We start from the raw sequence: 22,016 nt of genomic DNA, 5'->3' as shown, positions 1-22,016 counted from the left end.
TGGGTGTGGCTTGGTGGGTGAGTCAGGGGAAGGATACTGCAAAATCTCCATTCCCACCGCACTCTGGGGCCAGCCAGAGGTGGCATTTGCCAGTTCTGGCAAACTACTCAACTACTCAAAATTTCTACTACTGGTTCTCCAGAGCCTGCTGGATTTCACCCCTGCCTTGAACCCCTATCTGCACAACCCCAGATCACTGACCCTCTAATCCAGGGGTGGGGAACCATGGCCCTTTTATGACTTGTTGACTTCAACTCCCAGATCTGCTCCTTTGAAGTAGGCATTTACAGATTCCGTTAGGGCCATTACAATAGGCAATGTATCTTGACTTCCTAGGGTGACAAGGCTTGGAGCACGCGAAGTTCCTAGAACACATAATGTGCAGGCTTCAAGTAAGCAATATTAACTCTACAGTTGTAACTCTACAGTTACATTTCTCATGACATTTATTTTTAAATATTATGTATAAGGTGACACAGAATTCAAAATACTGCACTAATCAATGGAAATTCAGTGCAAAAAATATTTTTAAATGTCATATTAAAGTTAGAGTTAGGGTATAATAACCCTAACTAACCCTAACATAGTGCAATTATGAAAAAGAGCTAGAATCAATAACTTCAAAATCAAAATAAGTTCAAATTGTAATAATAATAATAAGGGGAGAAACTATAAAAATAATTTCCACACACACACATACAAAACACTGCTATAATGAAATACAGTGGTTCTCAGTGGATGTTTGTAAGTTCCAAAATGTGGACCTTTTTCTATTACATATGATGCAAATCTCATCTACTGTGAGCCCAAGTGATTGAATTGTTGGGGGCTTTGGTGTCTAGCTGCTGATAGAAAATACCATGTCCATTAGAGGTGGGTTCCTACCGGGTCGCACCAGTTCGGTAGAACCGGTTCATTAAATCTACCGAACCGATTAGAAGAGGTTCCACCAGTGGACCCGGAAAGCAGGCCACACCTACAGAAGAGGTTCTAAAATTTTTTGAAACCCACCACTGATGTCCATCTACAGTAAAGGTGTTTATAATCTAGTGATGATGAAATAGACAGATTTGGTATGTATCACTGAGATCTAATTAGGTAGAGATAGAAAAATAGCACTGCTTGAAATCATTCTGGTTGGATTTAAGGTCCTGTAAATACTGGTTTGGGAGTTGAAGTCCAGAAGTCATAAAGGGACCACAGATCTACTAGATCTGTGAGAGATCAATTAGAGCAGACTACCTCTGCTCTAATTGAACTGGATTGATTCTTTAAGTATCACATTAAGGTATTAGTACAACATTGCAGAATTGTTTGTTATAAATCAGCCAGCCAGAAATGTGTGTGTGTGTGTGTGTGTGTGTGTGTGTGTGTGTGTGTGTGTTCCTTTGCATCCCATTTCTGGCTCATATTCTCCAACAATCCAGCCAGCATTCTTGCTTTGAACTCTAATGGGAAGATTTTATTTTATTTTATTTTTTATATTATTGTTTCATTTATTTTATTTTATTTTAATTTATTTTTTAGTGTATTGCTTTGCAAACCTCAGGAGGTTTTCTATTTATTTTTTATTTTGCCAATAATCTCCCTCTTATGTATTGGATGACACCATATGGATCCACACCGGGAGACTGAATTTGCTATTACCCCATAGCATGATTATATCCTGTTCTTATAATTGAAACCTCCTGGATTGGTTTGTACAAAGCAATTCTGACTCAGTATCACGTCTTCAGTTCACTAATACATCAGGTTCATTCCCCCCACACCCACCAAATGGGATAGGAAAGAAGGGTGGTTTTCCACTCTTTTTAGCATATATGAACTTGGCTTAACATTAATTCTTCTACTATCATTTTCACTGACTTTTATTGAAATGCTGCATGCATCAGTTGGCATATGTAACAGCTGGAAAAAAGCAGACAGGGGCTATCACAAGGGCAGAAATGCTCATTAGTTTTAAGCGCTAAAAGAAATCGTTTTTCAAAGTGCTACTGAAGCTAAACAGTTGGGTTATCCATCTAAATAACATCAACTTTGTGTATTTTCTTCCTGGGTTTTGAAAATCAGGAGGCCTGGGGGGAACAATTATTCCAAAAATGGGCTCCTAGAGGAAGTTCAGACAAAAACCACAGATTGTTTGTGTGTTGCAAGAATGACCCAGGTAAGTTTTCCCACAGAATTTATACAAGCGTACAGATGCATAAAGCCCTCTGTCTCATGTTCCTCTACTTCCCTCATTTTCCCTGTAGCTTTAGGCCTGAAGATTCAGGCATCATTTGAATGCAAAGCTATTAGCTCTGCCTCGTCACCCCATTTCCAGGGCACTAATAACTCATGCCATGCTCTTTCTCTCACATGCTGCCTGTCGGCTTTAATAGCTTGACAGATCTGGCAATTCGGCTTGTTCCTTGGCATGCTGATTCAGGCACAAAGTTTTAATAATTAGTCACATAAATATAAGTCCCTGCACACAAGCACTTCCTTTTTGAGCAAGTCCCTCTGCTGGTTTGGATATTAGTGGAGCTTTGTATGAAGATGATCCAATTAGGAGGAACGTGAGGCTTTTGCAAGAGGGGAACTAACACATTCTTGTGAGCCAAGAAAATGGCAGAGCAGGAGTACAGAAGAAGTAATTAAGACAACTTGCAGAGTTACGTGCATATTACATGAATCTACTGCAGTAGAAGAGATCTCTACTGTGTAGTATTAACATGGAAATACAGGATGTATGGAAGATGTTCCTCTTAAAGAAATGGCTATGTCTTTATTAAACAATGGTGCTTTGCACACAGAAAAAGGCAATCCATGATATTGCCAGATAAAACAGCTCTGATTGGAGAACTGGAGACATTTGCTAGAACTTCAAATTCTGCTGTCATGGGACAAGAATGTTTCAGAAAGGCTGAAACTGACTGAGTTTATTAGTATCACCTTGTTCCTTCAAAGTCAATTCATGTTGCGATGGGGCTGATCCATTCCTGTGTTATAGCCTGTCAGGGGCATGCTCAGCATTCATATTTCAGTACAGCATGGTTGCCAGATTCAGGACTGAACTTAAATAAAACCCTGAATTCTTTTGAAATGAGAACGTTAGAAAAAACTTAAACTAAAAAACTAAATTCTGAACAATGCCATCTATCACTTTTTCTGTGCAGTTCTTCAGTTAGAGTTTGCATCAACAGTATTTCCCTCAAGGACTAAGAAAAATAATGGACTTATTCAACAACTACGGTATGCAGGTTTATACAAATTACACTAAATTCTTTCCACTGAAATGGGCTACTGATTGTTTTGCTTAGAGACTATTTGCAGTTTTAATGCCCCACTCCCCATGGTACTTATGACCAAGTTCCAGAGTTGACAGAGGTACCCCACCAAAGTGGCAACCCCACCCCCCATTATGGGCACTTGACAATCAGCTTGTTTTTATAGATGGTTGCAGTGTTCCATGGTCACTTGACAAGATTTATATTCTTTTACTGGAAAACATCCTTTACAATTCTAAGTTGAGGACTCCCTATACCAGGGGTTGTCAACCTTAAATACTCAAAGAGCCACAAAGATGCTAACTGGAAGCCCCCCGTTCAATTCTGGAGCCAATTGGAAGTTTGGTTCCCCCACCATAGAGTCTCCTCCTAGAGCAGCGTCCCTTTTCCTTTACCTGTCCTAACTGAAAGGACTATCAATTGTGGAGCTGACCAGAAAACCTGCTCTGTGCCATAGAGTCTCCTCCTGTGTTTCTCCCTGCAAACCGGAAGCTCGTCTCTAAATTGTGGCACCGACTGGCAACAGGAAGTGACAGCAGAGGGATGTAAGAGCCACATATAGCTCCAGAGCCACTGGTTGCTGACCCTTGCCCTATACTATGGATCAAGACATACATATGAACACTGCCTTGGTCAATGGCAATCTCTATCTTGGTCCGCAATAACATCTGTCTGTCTGTCTTTCTATTTCTATCAATAAGAGCTAGTTTGGTCCAGCAATTAAAATCAATGCAGAAGCCAGGACAGTGACTCCTGGCTGGCTAGCTGGCTTTAGGCCAGTTAACTACTCTCAGGTCTCTATTATGAAGTTGAAAAACATCTATCGTCCAGTACTGAACCAGGGTGGATAGAGTGATTACATCATGAGGTCTGGAGCTTTCAGGTTACTCGAGACTTGCTCAGATGGCTCCACTGTTGAGCTGGTTATTCTTATCCTTTGTTTGCCTAGGGGCTTTATCTTTGTTTTTCACAAACCTTATTTTTTTAAATGAATTTTATCTTTTATAGTATCATTGTGATACACATCGCAAAGGTGCTTTTTCAAAAGGCAACTGGACAATGTTTTTTTTCCCCTTGAGGAACAAGACATTTTGCTTCTCATCCAAAAAGAGTCTTCTGTTGTGAGAACTGAAGAAGCTTCTTGGATGAGAAGCGAAACGCCTTCTTCCTCAAGGGAAAAAAATCATTGTCCAGTTGCCTTTTGAAAAAGCCCCTTTGAGACGATCAAGACCTGGATGACTGAGAATCTCCATAGACATTGTGATACATGGTCTTCTCTTTAGTTATGAGCCGCCCAGAGTCACCTTTGGTGATATGAATTTGCAGTATATAGTTACATAAATTAGATAGATAGATGATGATGAACCTTTTTGTAAAGGCATGCCAAAATTGTCTGCGGATGTGCTATTGCATGTGCATGCCCACACCCACAATTCAGTGTGTCCCACCCATCTGTGCATCTGTGTGTGACCACCACCCTGCGCATGCGTGCATGACCCCCCTCCGCAAAGGAGGGTAGTTTTTGCCCTCCCCAGGCCCCAGAGGCATTCCTGAAGTCTGGAGGGAGGGCAAAAAACGGGCCCAACAGGCCAACCGGAAGTTCAGAAATGATTGATTTGGGAAGTTTGGGAACAAACTTCTGGTTGGTCCATTTTTTCCCCTCCCCAGGATCCGGAGGGTTTCCTAAAGCCTGGGGATGACAAAAATGGCCTCCCCTGCTCCCCAAAAGGCCAAAAATCAGCTAATAGCTTGTGTGCCAGCAAATATGATTCCGCATGTCACCTGTGGCACGTGTGCCATAGGTTTGCCATCACGGTGATTGATGATAGATAGATAGATAGATAGATAGATAGATAGATAGATAGATAGATAGCTTCATTTTGTAGTGATTTGTTTTAGAGTGCTAACAAAAAAAGAAATGTACCAGGAGTTGCTCTAGGTGGCTTACAAATGGCTCTCTCTTTTACATTATCAGATATAAAGGACTGAATTCCAAATTTGTATTCAACAGATTTCTATTGAAGAAAAAAAAGCGGGTGGCAATTTCTCCTGATTTCCAGTGCAAGCCTCAGTGCTGCCTTCCATGCAATTGTAAGAAAAGCAGAAAACCCAAATTCTAGCTCTACAGTATTGCCTCCTAATCCTCATTACAAATGAAATATTTTGGACTGAGTTCACACTCTGTCTTTTCTTACCTGAGTGTTGATTCGGATAGCGCCAATGGAAGGAATTTCAAAATAATAACCTTTAAAAAAAACACACACAAAATTAATGTTAGAAACTTTTTTAGCATCATCTTTTGAACTGGTTTTCAGGACCAAATTGTCTTTTTAATCCAATATTTGGCACACTTGATGGAGGCTACATGCAACAATGAGTTAACTAAGCTCAAGCTTACTAAATTTTGCTTGCACCATTCCCAAACAGCTTCCTCTCGAAAATCCAGAAGTTCTATTGAGGCAAGCCAATACAATCATCATGTTTAAGGAGGGCCTTGAGCCCTTAATTTGATTGGATTCAATTTAGCTGACCTGTTTTGGCACCATCACCTACTTCTTTAACTTGTCAGGTGATGTGTAAGAGCATCTTCTCCTCTTCTGCCTCACTACTAATTGCCAGCAGTCACTGGCTTCTTTCAGACACCTGACTGGGTGGCAATATTCATTGGATGAGACAGACCACCCAGGCAGATCCCTAATCCAGGTCACGCAGAGCAAGCAGATAAAGTGGACCCATCAAAATAGAGGCAACTCCATTCCAGCAATCAACTAATTAATACCTCCAGTAAACCTACAATGTACAACTTCACCAAGTTCAAATCCTACACAGACTAAAAATACTGCATAGCATCCATCTCTCCTGCTGATGAAGATTTGCTAGTATGTGAGGTGAATCATCTACAACTCTCCCCCAATCAATACTTTTAAATATAGATCTCCCAAAGACTGTAAAACCTGAACATGCATTTATATAGTCTTCATGGTATGTGTGCACATATAGGGGGTACACAGAGAGAGACACACAGGGATGTTGAAACTGAATTCCCATATCTTATGAGAGAAGATTCACTTCCAAATCTAAGCTAAGGCAGGTGGAAGCCCATTTTTAAACATTTCTATTTCAGTTTTAGTTGCTTGAATAAACATATTTTCAGTGATGAAGTACATTCTTCTCATATGCAGAACAAGTCTGCTTTAAATTCTTCTTTTTTCATCCCTCCATAAGCACCAGAAAAAATTGATCCCTGCTCTTAAGAGTTTTAAATCTAAATTTCAGCAGAAAAAAACTACAAAGATGCCTAGACATCGTGGGAGGAGAGCTTGCATTAGACCATGGTGGGAAAAATTAGGAATCCTAGCCCATTTCCAACTAACCAATGTTACCGGAAGACATAAGCTTTTTTGCATTTCAGCTTTCTTCATCAGATTGCACAAACTAATGTAGGATTTAAATTGGATAAGGTGGGAAAAGGGAGGGGAAGACAGTTTGTTTATATGGATGCAGGTAGAACATGGGACAAATTACAAATACCTTATCAACTAACAATTGTATTATAACAATAATACAAATGCGATGGATAACAACAACAACAACAACAACAACAACAATATGTGGGCCTCAAAGCCATGTCTGTTTCTCTAGCACCAGTGCATCCATCAGGCCCATTTGCTCTGATCTCTTCCCAGTCCAGCTCTTGGCAGCTGTGACCCTCACTGCCTCCAGCACTTTCCATCTCTCTACAGCATCTGCCTCTGCAGTCACCATGTCTGTTTAGCAGTCTTCCTGTGAACTTTAGAGTTTTTTTGTTTATTTCCCTCTGACTTTTCATTTACAGAAAATTCATCAGCAATAAATGACTTGATGTGCCATTATATTTCTTCAATTTTGTAAACAAGGAAGCCAAGATAGCTACAGTCACCAAGACCTAAATGCCGAAGGGCTGATCTAGAAAGATGCAATAAATTTATCTCCACCATTTCAATTTATTAGCAATTAGCAATTCTGAGGAAAAAAGCAGAACTCTCTGAGAACCCAAATAGACTTTGTCGCTACAACTTTGAGATCTGTTGTGGACTGAAAGCTGCTTAAGCTGTATGGTTTGAGCTTTTACTGTACTGCTGGGGCTATAGGGAAATTACTTTAAGAGTGGGAGTGGTGATTGTTCAGACTCAGAAGTGGTTAGATGATAATGTCATATTATATTGAAACGGAATTGCTTCCAAAAATTCTCCAGATTGTTATATGACTGAATATTAATGGGGTGTAAATCATGTATTCAGCACCGAATAATCTTGTAATCAAAGTAACACAGAGAAATAAAAGAACAAAATAATGTGGAAAAGGTTGATTGGGAGAGTACTAACCATGCCAGCCTCAACTGCTGGATAGAATGAGGGATTAAGATATAGGCTGGGATGAAACTGCAGATTTAACACCCAGTTACAAATTTGTGGTGGTACTTTTTCTCTTTTTAAAATTAATGGTGGCAATGAATGCAGATGGTCTTTGAGTGGCAAATAGTTTTCATTCCCACTCCTATACCCCAAGCAATGCAAAAATATCCCACATTGTTCTGAAAATCCACAGCATTGTTCTTCCTAAATCAGGAAGCAGGGTGGGAATGATATACAAATCAACAATTCCATATGAAAGGCTTGGAGCTGCCTCAGCTGAAGATGTGATATTTTAAAGGTCAGGAGTTTGACACCCTTGTACCTCAACAGTTTTCACCTCACATCAATGTCTATTCTCTTTCCTACCTCATTGCAATTTCTAAATGTTTCTGGAATGACTTCAATCCAGCCATGGGATTGCATGTAATTCCAGAGAAATATTGTGGTCTTAAGGGGATGGACTGTAAAGTAAGTGCAGTTTCTCCTGAGATCTTGGTGCTCTTTTTACAAATCATTTCTAGTCACAAAGATTTATATACGACGTAACAGTCTATCCTTGTTTACTCTGCATGTTCCCCTTTTGTTATAGGTTTTTTTTTCCTCCTGTGATTAAAAGCTGGAGGTATTACGACAGCTTTCTCCAACCTGATGCTCTCCAAATATGCCATCTAACTAATATAATAATTGAACATGTATTTTATAGAAATATAGGGAGCTGAGGGAGACCACAGCTGTGATATAAGGATATCTGCAAGAGGGATCTAAAGTCCTTGGGAATGGACACTAACAGCTGGGAAACTTTGACCTCTGATTGTTCAGCTTGGAGGCTAAAGAGGCAGTATGGCCTTCTCCAATTTGAAGAGACACTTGTTCGGCAGGGTGAGGCAAAAGCCAGTCCCAGAACCAGCGAAATCTGGGCAGGGGACAGAATGTATCTGCCCTCAGTGTGGAAGTGATTGCCACTCTCGAATAGGCCTTTTTAGCCACACCAGATGCTGTTTTAGGACCTCTTTCCAGAGCACGATACCATAGTCTTTTGAGACGGAAGGATGCCAATGAGTTTATAGAAAACCTTTCTTTCTCAAGATTTCTGTCCCTTGCTCTTTCTTGCCCACTCAATCATTTTGCACTTCATGCAGCTTCTGCTGTGCAACAATGGAGCCACAAGCTTTCCCTTTGTGGCATTTCGAAAGGAGTTGGCTCTTTTTATTCTTGAGAAAGTTCTGGTGGTAGCTTGCTATCAGTAACAATAGAACACTCCTCTTGTTCTAACTACCTACATCTTTCTCTCTCTCTCCTTCAGAGGTTCCCGCTGTTTACAATGGAGATTTCCAAAGTATGATGTCACCGTTGCTGTCCAAATATCTTTGATGCCAAAAACCCAGACCTGGGGGATCAGCAGCAGGAGATTACAAAACTCTCAAGAAACAAAGGGTCTCCTCCTGCTTCACATGCTCTTCGGAACAAAGGCTGCCAGAACAAAGCAGCACGTAGAACCTTCAGTCAGAAACAGGCGGTTTCTTTAAAGAGAATATGGAAAAAGGAGGCTGAAGGGGTTCCTATATCTACAAGTCATTAAAATAAGGAAGTCAACAAACAAACAAAAGTCCACGGGGCTTACATAATTGTCAAAATCGCTTTCTTTTTTAAAATTAAGCTCTTGGGGGGGGGAGGAAGCTAGAGGTTACAGTGTGTGAGGTTCTTATTCATATTCTTATTGAGAGACAGCAAATGAGCATCAGGTATTCACATGAATAAACAGTAAGTAAATATTAGGGGGTGGAGGGACATTGAAAGATGGGTGGCAAACAAGTTTAATAAATAAAATAAAATAAAAAGTGTTGGGAGAATAAAGACAAATGGGTGTGTTTAGTTTAGCACAATGGCTGGAGATTCTTGAGAGTCACTGTCCCAACCCATCTGGAGATTACTGGGGTGAAGATTCCTGGTTTAGTTTTAATAATCAGTGAAAAGATGCTTCAAATGTCTTATTTCAGTTGGGTAACCTTATTAGTTTACTGAGATTTCAGTGACATTTTGGAGCACAGCAACAAAAGGACTGTTGAATAAATTTTCACCCTCTCCTTCAAATAACCTGGAATTGTATTTACATCAGTTTCTGGGTTAATTCTGGTAAGCCTTGTTCTACACAAATTAATTCAGTGAAGCAGTTGAGGCAAAAAAAAAATAGCAGTGTTTCTTCAAACTTGATTTTTTAAAAAGTTGAAAGCAAACCTTGGCAATTGATTCTGATCCCGCATTACTGGATGATATGAAAAAAAAGTGGATTGGCCACAAAATGGCAGCAGCTAATATAAATTGAGCAAAACTCTTAGAAGTTTCTTTTCACTAAGCTTCTCTACTTGGATGTGGTGGCAATCAAAACACTTGGAGACATACAATGATGCATGATGACGGCTGGAAGAAGGAAGAAATACTTAAAGCCTAAAAGGGAGAGTAACATTAGAATTACAATGAGAATTAGTTGCTACGTGCACTGCTGATCTGAGAGGGAAAAGGACAAGGGAGTAGTGTGGATAAAAGGGAGCAGTGGGCACTTGGCTATTATGTCTAGAGGTATTTCCACAGGACAGAACAATGGGAAGATGGATTACTGCCAGCCCAAAGGTTCACAGACTTCCATCACCTGCTGAAATATACAGACGGTGTGAACAGAAAGCCAGCCCTGGGGAACAAAAGGGCACACAAGGCAATTTCAGATAAATGAGAGACAGCAAGAAGGTTTCGGATACAGAGGAAGGTGAGGAGATTAAAAGACTGTCTGAATGTGACCAGCCTTCAGAGGAGTGGTTGGGGTGAGAAGCAGCTTCAGGGACCTTATAAAGGGGTATGTGGTTACATTAGTTATCAGGAGCAAGAGAAGAAATGAGCCAAGGGGTAATATCCACAGACTCTCTAGCAGTATACAGGTTTTCGTATTATCCAGACTTTCATTTGTGTAATTCACCTCCCTGTCACTTTTTCCACACAAAGTGAGAATTCTATTAATTCTGGTAATGGCATCTTCCACATATGGCTCTCCTGGATTCTCCTAGAATTCCTTCTTTCTTCAAAAGAAACACGCCAAAGCCGACACCCCCCCCCCCTCCAATCCAGTTTAAAGAGCAAAAGATGAAACTGCTGAATGTTGTCTTTGGTATGGAACTTTGTCTGGAATTACTTTCATCTATCTCTTTTCCTATCCACCCCTCCCCCCAAATATATATATTCCTATCCACCCCTCCCCCCAAATATATATATATAAAAGCACTTGTCAATTACTGGTATATAGTTGGTGAAGAACTATTTTCCATGGACATAGAAAGTAGGACCAGAAATAATGATTTAAGTTGCAGCTACCTACTGTGTTTCCCTGAAAATATGACCTACACAGAAAGTAAGTCCTAGCTTGATTTTTACACGTGTACCCAATATAACCCCTACCCCCCAATTAAGCCCCAATTAAGCCCCTACCGTCTCCAGAGTGCATGGGTAAAAATTAAGCTAGGGTGGGGATGGGAGGGGTGAAGCTGCCCTAATGCTTACCTTAGGATAGTTGCAGCCAAGCCTCACACACCTTGGCCCATTTCTTCTATGGCCAGCAAAGCCTTCCTGAAGGCCTCTGTAGCCAATAATAGAGCTCTGGGTTGATCTGGAGCTCTATTATTGGCTACAGAGGCCTTCAGGAAAGCCTTGCTGGCCATAGAAGAAATGGTCCAAGGTGTGCGAGACCTGGCTGCAACTATCCGAAGCCCAAGAAGTTCCTGAAGGTCTCTGACAGTGAAAAGGAGGCCAGAGGTGATGCACACAAGTGAGGTGAGTTAGTGGATGACACCTCCCCCCCCAAATAAGACCTGGTGCCTTTTTGGTGGCAAAAATATGTAAGACAGGGTCTTATTTTGGGGGAAACATGGTAGACTTCATATACTATAAGTACTAAAAAAACTAATTTGTACAACTATGGAACAGGTTGTACCTTTGGAAGTTGTGGGTTGGATGGAGGGTTTGTAGAAGAGGCATGGGAATAATCTCTCATGAGTGATTTAATTAATCTTCCTATTGAAATGGGTTGGGCTTTATAATCTTTCTGATCCCTTTCAACTAAATAATATTACAATTCTCCTAGGTAAGATTATCTGGAAAATAGATAAGCAGTTAGTGCATTAATCATTTAATCTTTCAATAAAGAATACCCCCTTCTTCCAATATAAATCTGACTTTATATCAACTGTTCCCTCCAGATGTTGTCCAGATTTATTAGGAATTCAGGTCCCATCATCAACAGCCCTTCATCAAAATACAAAAGAATAGCTGTGACCCAAGTGAAAAGGGACAAGTTGCCCCATACCAGTCTCAGGAAAATAGCAAGCTAATTTATGACCAGCAAAGGGTACGTCCCATTCCCACACTTCATATACTACAGTATGAGATGCCAATTTTGCTCCTGAGCAAAACTGAACGTTTTGAAGAAGAGGCAGGAGAAGGCAACCTACCTTTGTTAGCACAAGCCATCCACTGCAGGGGAGTGACGTCATAGTTATGCTGTCCAACAGAAAAGGTGAATACTCGTACCTGGAACAAAACAACCAACCAATAAGGAGTATGTCTACTAAAGGGGGTAAATGAATGTATCATTCCCTTACTCTATCCCATACTTAAATGCCTTCATTATAAACTCTTGTAAATGAAATTTACCAATATGCCCATTCAAATACCAGCAAAACCTCCTACAACGTGAATAGGACAATAGGACAATGATGTCACATCTACCTGCCATTCATCCTAAAATGTGAAAAAGCCTTACTGTATCTTAAAGAGATACTGAGAGGCGTCTAGGACAACTCACCATGGCCTAACTTGCCAACGGACAATTCGCCATAGCCAATTCGCCATAGCCAAATGCTGTATAAATAATTTCATTCAGTTATTTTAATTATTGGTGTTAACATTTTTGTTGAAATTATACAAGTAACTCTTGTATTTCTGGATTGAGTTTCTTTATTTTATTATTATTGGCCACGGTTCCATTGAAATTAATGTAACTTTTGTATTTATTGAATTGTCCTGTGGTGTGTTGTCCCACAGTGGGCTGTCTGTGGTGATTTGGCTGCACTGAGTTGTTCCATTCCATGCTGAGAGAGCTGCTGGAGGTCAGCAAGAAATGAATCTAACTGAGAATGTATTGGAGTTCCCGATAAGACCTAACACATGGCAATAAGAATGGTAAAACATAGAGCCTTTTCCAATATCCTGCCTATAGCATTCATCAAAGCTCCTTATTGTGATGGTACATGAATTCTCAGAGTCATGAAGTCAGCCTCTATGGGTTAGATCCATGCAGGTTAGAAAGATTTCCCAGGAAAGGATATATGGGTGGCTTTTGGTAGTGGAGAATGCATCTTTAAGGGAAGGGATGATCCTGCTGATATAGAATAGAATAGAATAACACAGTTGGAAGGGACCTTGGAGGTCTTCTAGTCCAACCCTCTGCTTAGGCAGGAAACCCTACACCACTTCAGACAAATGGTTATTTAATCTCTTTTTTAAAACTTCCAGTGTTGGGGCATTCACAACTTCTGGAGACAAGCTGTTCCACGGATTAATTGTTCTAACTGTCAGAAAATTTCTCCTTAGTTCTAAGATGCTTCTCTCCTTGATTAATTTCCACCCATTGCTTCTTGTTCTAACCTCAGGTGCTTTGGCTTCCTTCTGGGACAATAGTCCTGCAGACCAATTTGATGCAGCATGCAGTGTATGGTCTGAACACTGACAGGCTGACCTCCCATCCCTTAAATCTGTGCAGCAATGCTGGTAGCACTCATACGTCTATTTCCCAAAGCCAACCTCTGAATATGACGCTGAGCAACTTCTTCAGTCGACCTTGGCGAGGCCTGTTCTGAGTGGAACCTGTCCTGTTAAAATCACTGTATGGTCTTGGGCCACTGTGCTGCAGATCAGTTTCAGGGTCTTGGCAATCTTCTTATAGCCTAGGCCATCCTCAGAGAGTTCATTGCCATGAGATGCCATGTTGAACTTCCAGTGACCAGTATGAGAGAGTGAGAGCGATAACACCAAATTTAACTCACCTGCTCCCCCTTCACACTTGAGACCTTGTAACACAAATGAGTCACATGACACCAGGGAGGGAAAACGGCTACTTGGGCCCCATTTGGAAATTATCACTTTTATTGCCAGCAGTTTAGACATTAATGGCAGTATGTAGTGTTATTTTGAGGGGACAGCACATTTACACTGTTATACAAGTTGTATACTCACTACTTTGCATTGTAGCCAAGTGTCATTTCTTCAGCATTGTCACATGAAAAGATATACTTAAATATTTACAAAATGTGAGCGGGTGTACTCTTTTCTGTGATATACTGTATATACCACTTTACAGTGCTTTATAGCCCTCTCTAAGCGGTTTACAGAGAGTCAGCATATTGCCCCCAACAATTTGGGTCCTCATTTACCTCCTCGGAAGAATGGTAGGCTGAGTCAACCTTGAACCTGGTGGGATTTGAACTGCCAAATTGCAGCAGCCGGCAGTCAGCACAAGTAGCCTGCAGTATTGCATTCTAACCACTGCACCACTGAGACTCTATACAACTTTATAGTATCAATGCTGCAATAATTAGACTGAGTAGCATCCACAATTGCTCGTATTCTTTTTACTTTTGTTTTTATTCTCTATTGTTATGTTTATTATGATTTTATAGTTATTTGCCTGGGGAATATTTTATGCTATTATGTTTGTTTATATTTACCATCCACAATATTTAAGTATACTGTATAGATAAATCTATTTTTTCTCTTGATCCAATCATTACACATCTCCTCCGGAAATTGCAGAGGTTAAAGAAAAGTCTTCTGTGCTTCCTCTCTTTGCTTACTGGGAATAATGGATACAGTATTGTCTGGAGGGAATCCCTGTAATTCAGATTTTCAAACGAGAGGCCTTTCTAATCACATTGGATTACAACTTCTATCATCTTCACCTTGCAGAATTTGAATTCTATAAATTGAAGCCTTTCCCTGGAGCCATCTCATACTCCCAATCAATTAGGCAAACTGAACTGGGTTCTACTTTGGACCTATTAAAATACTGGAGTTCTTTTCTTGCCCTCTCTAAAACATTTCAGGGGATGTTAAATTAATCCTCACTTTCACCTTTTAAATCCAGGTTTTCACTGTTAATTTCCATACTCAGCTGTATACATGTACTGAAATTAAATTTAGATATTGAAAAACTGAGGATGAATTTTGAAGGAATCATGACAACTGTCCTGCTTCTAATGCCCACTAGGTGTTAGTTACATTAATAAGACTTATATAAAATAAGTTTAAAAAGTGAGGTTTGTTCTTTCTTTCTTTCTTTCTTTCTTTCTTTCTTTCTTTCTTTCTTTCTTTCTTTCTTTCTTTCTTTCTCTTAATTTCATTCCTTTGTTCCTTCCTCCTGGCACAGAAGTGATTGGGGACTGTTGCTATTTGTAATCAGTAACATTTGGATACTTACAAGTTTTCTATTACTCATGCTAAGTGCATCATCTCCAAAAACATAACATAACCCTCTCCTTTATTTCTTTGTATGAAGAGGGAGAAAGAAGAGTGAACATGAAGAGTAAAAAAAAAGTTATGTGACTTTGAGTCTAAGCCATTTAATTTGAACTTCCATTAACAGGTTAACATTTCACATACAGACTTTGATGGGGTATCTCAAAAATCCAACATATTAACAAAATGCATTCCTTTTCTTGTAGAAACAGGATCTACAAACTTTCAAAGGAAGTTCTGTCCACTTTTCCTTCTGGCATTTCAAGGTCAGCGCAAGCAATAAAACCAGTACCGGTATGTTAGACGCCCCATTAAAGGGGCAGTGGCTCAGTGCAGGAGCAGACAGGTAGGAAGATAACTGTCTAAATAGCTGGCATCAAATGAGGCGGATAAAACCTGAGTTAGCTGCTCCCGTCTGTCCTCATGACTGAATCAAAGCAAATCAGACAGCTGGGTCTTCAATTATTTGGTATTTCTATAGGAATATATCCTATATTCAAGGATCTGATTATATTGGCGTTGTTACTGACTCACACAGAAATTTTTACTGAAAAAGATGATCATTGTATAGGCAGTCGAACAAGACAGGCAATTTTTTACTTTACCTGTATTTTCTTCAGCAAAAAAATAATAATAATCAAATGTGCATATGGGGCATTCAGAACAAGAGTATTTAATTTAGCCACTGCAGTCATTTTCTTTGTTGTAAAATAGACCCACGAGAGGCAAAGGATGAACATTCAGAAGATGACAAATAATGGCAGGGAATGAGGAGAGGAAGGTGTTCACAAGTGGTTGTTGGATTATGGCTGATCGCATAGTCAGCCAGAGGTTTAGAGTGGATTTGGCATTTTTATCTGTCTATCGAATCCCTCCCAAGGACTTGAGATAGGGAGTTGTTAATGTTAGACAGTGTTAAAGGTATCATCACAGGATGTAAGCTATCCCAAGTAAATCTGCATTTTGCAATGATTGATGGTGATTTTGTCAATGCTGATGCTGTTCAAGTGGTGCTCCAGATGTTTGGGATTGCACCCAAGGTGCCTATTACTACCGATACTATGCTTTCTTTTGTCACATTCTATTTCTGTTTGCAGATTTTTGTATTTTGTGATTTTTCTCCTGTTCTTTCTCTTCTCTTCTCTATTGCCATGTCCACTTTCCTGACTTTTTTTGCCTGTCTTATTGACATTTGTTAATTCTGGGGTTTTATGAGGCAGGTGGTGTCTGTTTTAATTCTAAAGGCCCAGAGCACTTTAGCGTCTTCATTTTCTAGTACTTTTTCTATTTCATGGTCCCACTGGTTCAATTCTGGCTTCCAAGCAAATAGTATTTCTTGCAGATCTTCCAATGGACCATTGTTGCTACTTTGTCATCCCATTGTTTGTAGGAAGTCTGTGTGATCTTCTTGGAACAGCTAACCAGGTGGTCCACTGTTTCTTCATTTTCATTGCAGAGACAGCATTTCCTGCCTGTTGCTGTCTTCTCAATTCTGGCGTTGTATGCATTTGTTCTTAAGACCTGATTTTGTGCAGCCAGAATTAGCTTCTCTGTCTCTTTCTTTTAACTTTCCTGGTCTTCACCATCGCCAGGTCTCGTTATATGTTTTGCCTGAATTTTTTTAATATATTGGCCATATCATATTTTGCTTTGGCACATCTCTTTCTATCCTTCATTATTATTTTTACTTTGCATACCCTTTCAATTGGATAAATTTTTCTGGCAGAAAACAAAAATAGATTTTGTAGATTTTACAGAATAGATTTTACTGAATCCCCTTTTCTAGCCCCCCAGGCAGAACTGAATTTATGAGCTTAAACATGTTTGTTGAATCTGAAATGTAACAACATGTGATTGTTATGGTAGAAGAATAAAACCATCCTGATTCATTATGTCCTTGTGGAGACTTGCCCAATCAGCTCTGTTAAACCATAGGTGAAATCCAGAACTTTTCTAAATTTTTTTTTTTTAGGAGAACAGATAGTTAAGAGCTTTAACTGTCTATTTTGACTTAGAGGCTATGTAGAAGAGATTCCTTTTTACTGACTGAAAGCTAATAAATGCAGCAATGTGAGGTCTTTTTCTGTCTAATAAGCTGATTTAGCATTTTCTAGTAAATATATAAATGGCATTTTTACATATTTAGTGAAGAAAGAAAGCATTTGTGTATCTATATAAAGTGCTTGACTTTCTGTTGCATTCTATCTATTATTCATTATTTAGAGTCTTGATTTCAAAAGCTGACATATCTGAAACATAGTGCTGGAGCTGGCAACAATTTGAAAATCCAGTATACAATTTCTGGCCTCTGAGAATGGAATTAGTAGTGTGGCAATGGCATTACCAAAGAAGACACAGCTGCAACTACACCATTATTTGGATGTGGATTGTGGAAGGGGAAAGGATTAGATGCTGATATTTTGGTATTCCTGGAGGAATCCCAGTAGGTCTTCCCTTTAGGACCCTTTGAGAAATAGACAATCTGGATATACTACTTTCCAATCTGATTTTGAACATGAAAAGACATACAAGTGGTTGTAGCAATATCAGATGCCCACCTGGGGACATAATATAGTCAAGGGCAAGTTCAGATGCTCACCGTCTTGTTCGGTCCATTATACTTCTCAAAAACATCTTGCACTCGGTCTTCTCCTCCATCAGTAAACATCATGATCATCTTATTGCAGTTGGCTCTTGTGATGTTGGACTATAAATAAGAAGCAGACATTTTAGCAAGTATAGGAGACAGAGCTAAGTACATTGTTTTTTTTCTCTGGAAGAGATATAACATTATATATAATAACTGTATTTGTAAGGGTACTTGATTAAAATAAATTATTGGTGGGAAACTGGCATTTAACATATATAATACGGCTTCTTCAAGCATTTTTTTCTGTAACTGAATGTGGTTTGGTGTATCCTTCTTCCTAATAAAATTGTATTTGCATATTTTTCTTAAATATGCATATTCCCATATACATGTTTGAGTTATAAACATCATTATTTTTTTTTTAAAAAATGCAGGTTTCAGTATAGAATTTGAAGTCTGCACATTTGTATAAATTTCAGACCCCATCAATTTTACTTGAGACTTTGGACTAATACATTTCCTATCTAAAGAGAAGAACAAACACACACAACACAGGTTGCTGACTACAGAAATACAGACATACATGCATTAGCACATATATTTTTCCTATACAGAACTCCATTCAATTGAGGTGTATTTTTCAGACTTCTGGATAAGCCAATGAAAGGAAATGTATGGTTGCAATCTTAAGGGGAAACATTGTGTGTGTGTGTGTGTGTGTGTGTGTGTGTGTGTGTGTGTGTGTGTGTGTATACTTATGTGTTCCTAGGAGGCCACTTCCTGATAGATGTCAACAACAGGATATTAGTAATGGGAAAGAGTAGAAGACAATAAATATCAAGGCTATCAGTTCTACTTCTTTCCCATTCTGGTTGCTGTCCTCTAAGACACTGGCAGAGAGACATCTGTTTTCTTTAGCTATTCTCCAGAGGTGAAGGTGGTACAGATGAGCAAGGGAGAGGGAGTTGCTGTCGGGACAGAAATTATGTTATGGCTATTACCGCTCAGCATTTAATAGAGCTATTCATCTTTATTTTGTCCAACGTCATTATAACCCTTCTTATCCAAGTCTTCTCAGATGGGTCCTGCTAACTTTATAATGAAATGGAAGAGGCAGCTGTTTCCAATGAAATTTAAGTACCAGCTGCTGGAGTTTTCATTTATCTAGGGGAAAGCACCCAGCACTGAAACTTTATCCTTGGTTTCAACCTCTCACATGATCAGGAAGAAGAATAATGAAGGTCCCAGCTCTGTTTGTCATGTAGCCTCTTAAGAATTGAATGTTTCAGGGAACAATTGCAATGAAGGCAGTTCCAGAGATGCCAGGCTGTTGGATGGGCAAATATCCTTCAGTTCTAGCGTATCAGAAGACAGAGCTAATATAAGGCAATGGGATACAGTCCTGCATTTTAGAAATTTATTGGAAGGAATTAAATGTGCCTTGCTTGCACGCAGGAGATACAATTCAGACGTCTTTTTGGCTAATGAACTACTCTTGCTGGTGGCATGATCGAAATAGCAGTGTTTAAGCAATGGCTGCTTGCATTGTTGCTTGTAGTACTGGTAGTTCTCAATTTACAATTCCAGAACTGGGTCACTGGTATCCTTTTTTTTGGGGGGGGGGGGAGGACGTTCTTAACTTCAATGGTTGTTAATTGATGGCTACTTGTAATATGGTCAGAATAACCCTTGTCAATCAATAAACAGGTTTAGTGGCTGTGTCAGTCATTATCTTTAGTCTAATCTGCTCACAGGGTTGCTAGGTGTAGAAATCCCCCAACTCCCTCATAGGGTTGATAGGTGTAAAAAAGAATCTTGTATTTTATCTTGAGTACTTTGGGAGAGAGTTGATCTACATATGGGACAACCTAGAGGAATACAAATATATAATGTGCTTACAATGTACTGTGCTTACAAATGGCATTTTTTAAATTGCATGCAGAATATTTAAAATACAGTAAGCTGTCTCTGTTCTGAAAAGATTCCTATGATGCAGGCATCCTGGAACTTGCAGCTAAAAGGGGAAATCATTGTAGCTTTAAGTGACAGGTTCCACAAGCCTTCATGGTCCTTTAATATATATTTTAAATCAACGTCTGTTGTGCTGGGCTAGTGTTTATCTGTATGCTAAGTTGACGGCAGAACAGCAAAATATAGCAAAGGGAGGCAATGTTTGTGGAATGTTGTGCTAGGCTGGGTTCTCATGGTAATGAAAGCTGTAGTAAAGCTTAAGAGCAAAGCTGCAGTTGGCACACTAGAAGGTTGCATCTACCTAGGGAGGCAAAATAAAGGAAGTGAATTGTGGCTGCCATCAAATATTTGACTGTGTGGAGAGAATGGGCCACACTGAGTGTTATAACTTGCTGCAGTTCCCAAGGCTGAAGGAAGAAATCATGGCAAATTTAAGATTAAAAAAAAAATGACAAGAAGCAAATGTCATAAGCGGCACATGTAAGTAAAAATGTAGTGCTCTGTCCAGAGTTCTGAAAAGTTTCCAGACAAAATGGACAACCTTGTAATTACAAGTAAACGCAATGGATTTCTTTCTTTCCTTGTGGCCTAGGAGTATTATTCCTTTTCTATTCTCTTGTTCCAAAGCTGCATGCATGATTTCTTTCCTCATTTTATTACAGCAACAAACCAATTCCACCAGTGAGGTTTTTTTTTGGGCTGAGTAAGACTTGAAGTTCTTTTTTTTTTCCAGATTGTTGTCCAATATATATTTATTTAGTGCCTCATCAAGGAAAACTGAACCAACAGAGAAGCTTCTTAGGATAATCCCTTTTACTTTCTAACACAGTAATAATATTATGAGAATCTGAGACACAAACATGACATTCCAGAAATCCTTCTGCTCTTAGACTTGTCAAGGTGAAGCAAAAATTATAAATATAGAGATTTTTCATTGTTTCCCCCCTTGATAGCAGTTGCTGGAGATGAACTGGGAGGAACCTGCACTTTGATGCTTTCAGCAAATAGAACATTAAAAATTCTTCATATGACTTTTTAAATCAAATTTGGCCCTTACTTCTCCAGTTCCATATTTTGTTGCCTCCATTTTATTTGAAATTTGGCATTTTAATGCTTAGCCTTTCACTCTCCCAAGTTTAAACCCTGGACTTACATTTTGCAATTGCTCAAAGGCATATTCAAAGCCAGCCTTATAATCAGTGGTTCCTTGGGCCTCCATTCCTTCCACATCCTCTTTGAAGACCTTCTTGTTGCGGATATTAGCTTGGACTAAATGTTTGAAGCAGGACACAGGTTGCGCCTTTTGGTTAAACTGAAAGACAGGAAATTATAATCCATTAGACTGGTTAAGGATGCCATGAAAAAACTGGGAATCTGATCAGCTTCCCCCAACTGGGTCTAGTGAATAACAGAGCCGTAAATGTATTGAATAACACCGGGCCATGATAACATACTCAAGTCAGCTGAGACAATCAATTGGGAAGTCAAGGAAGGTCAGAAGAAAATTACTACTACTTTCAGAGACCCACTTTCCTTTAAAATATGATTATATCCTAGTTCAAAATATTGGAAGCCTTCCAGTTGATAAAGTTTCTGCAGCTCTGCTGATCAAGATTCAGCTATAAAGGATGTGCGTATGTAAGAGCAAGAGAAGAGGCAGCAAAGGAGCAGCATGATGATGATCAATTGCAATATACCAGTCTCAATTGGTAGTGAGTGCATCTTTGAGAGAGATCAAACAGCAGTCAAGATCTATCACTATTTTTTTCCATGAGTGGGCATATAAATACTAGATTTAGATAAATACTAAATTTCAGCCAACTGTAACCTAGGGATAATGGGAATTGTAGTTCTTTTGTAAGGGGAAGGAACACAATGACCTCAAACTGATATTTCCATTACCACTGCAGCCTGCAATTCACAGGGTTCTCTAGGAGAAAGTATGCCAATTAAAATGCATAATAAGTGCACAGCAGATATGCCCACTGGAGAAGATATTTTATGATCCCCCCACCCTCTTGTGAAAGGAAGAATTGCTGATTATAACTCCAATCACACAAGGAAAGACAGTTTAGATAAGATTGTGTTAAAGAAGTACAGAAAGGACAGACTGAAATAAACATGGTCTGTCCCCCCACCCATGTTGGGAGTTACAGCCCTTTTACTGATGGGACCACATTGAATTCAGGTTTCTGTAGGAATAGACTGGCATTAAGGAATAACCAAAACCGTCCTTCC

The 22,016-nt window shown here is 39.4% G+C and overlaps 1 protein-coding gene across 2 annotated transcripts in view; it reads right to left on the bottom strand.

Moving 5' to 3' along the window:
- The window catches only part of CACNA2D2 (calcium voltage-gated channel auxiliary subunit alpha2delta 2), a 621,934-nt gene that overhangs the window by 77,101 nt on the left and 522,817 nt on the right, over positions 1-22,016 (bottom strand). For both annotated transcript variants that reach the window (XM_087709243.1, XM_087709244.1), the window contains exons 11-14: positions 20,932-21,090; positions 17,817-17,924; positions 12,157-12,235; positions 5,465-5,514 (exon numbers count right to left, since the gene is read on the bottom strand). In XM_087709243.1, coding sequence (XP_087565369.1) covers positions 5,465-5,514; positions 12,157-12,235; positions 17,817-17,924; positions 20,932-21,090 — 396 coding nt within the window. The remainder of the gene's footprint in view (positions 1-5,464; positions 5,515-12,156; positions 12,236-17,816; positions 17,925-20,931; positions 21,091-22,016) is intronic.

This window comes from Thamnophis sirtalis, unplaced genomic scaffold (assembly GCF_051295495.1).
Source record: "Thamnophis sirtalis isolate CommonGarterSnake01/CBP01778 unplaced genomic scaffold, rThaSir2_p1.2 scaffold_3, whole genome shotgun sequence".
Classification (NCBI taxonomy): domain Eukaryota; kingdom Metazoa; phylum Chordata; class Lepidosauria; order Squamata; family Natricidae; genus Thamnophis; species Thamnophis sirtalis.
Note: the sequence above shows the minus strand (reverse complement) of the source record. Positions and strands in the feature narration are given on the sequence as shown.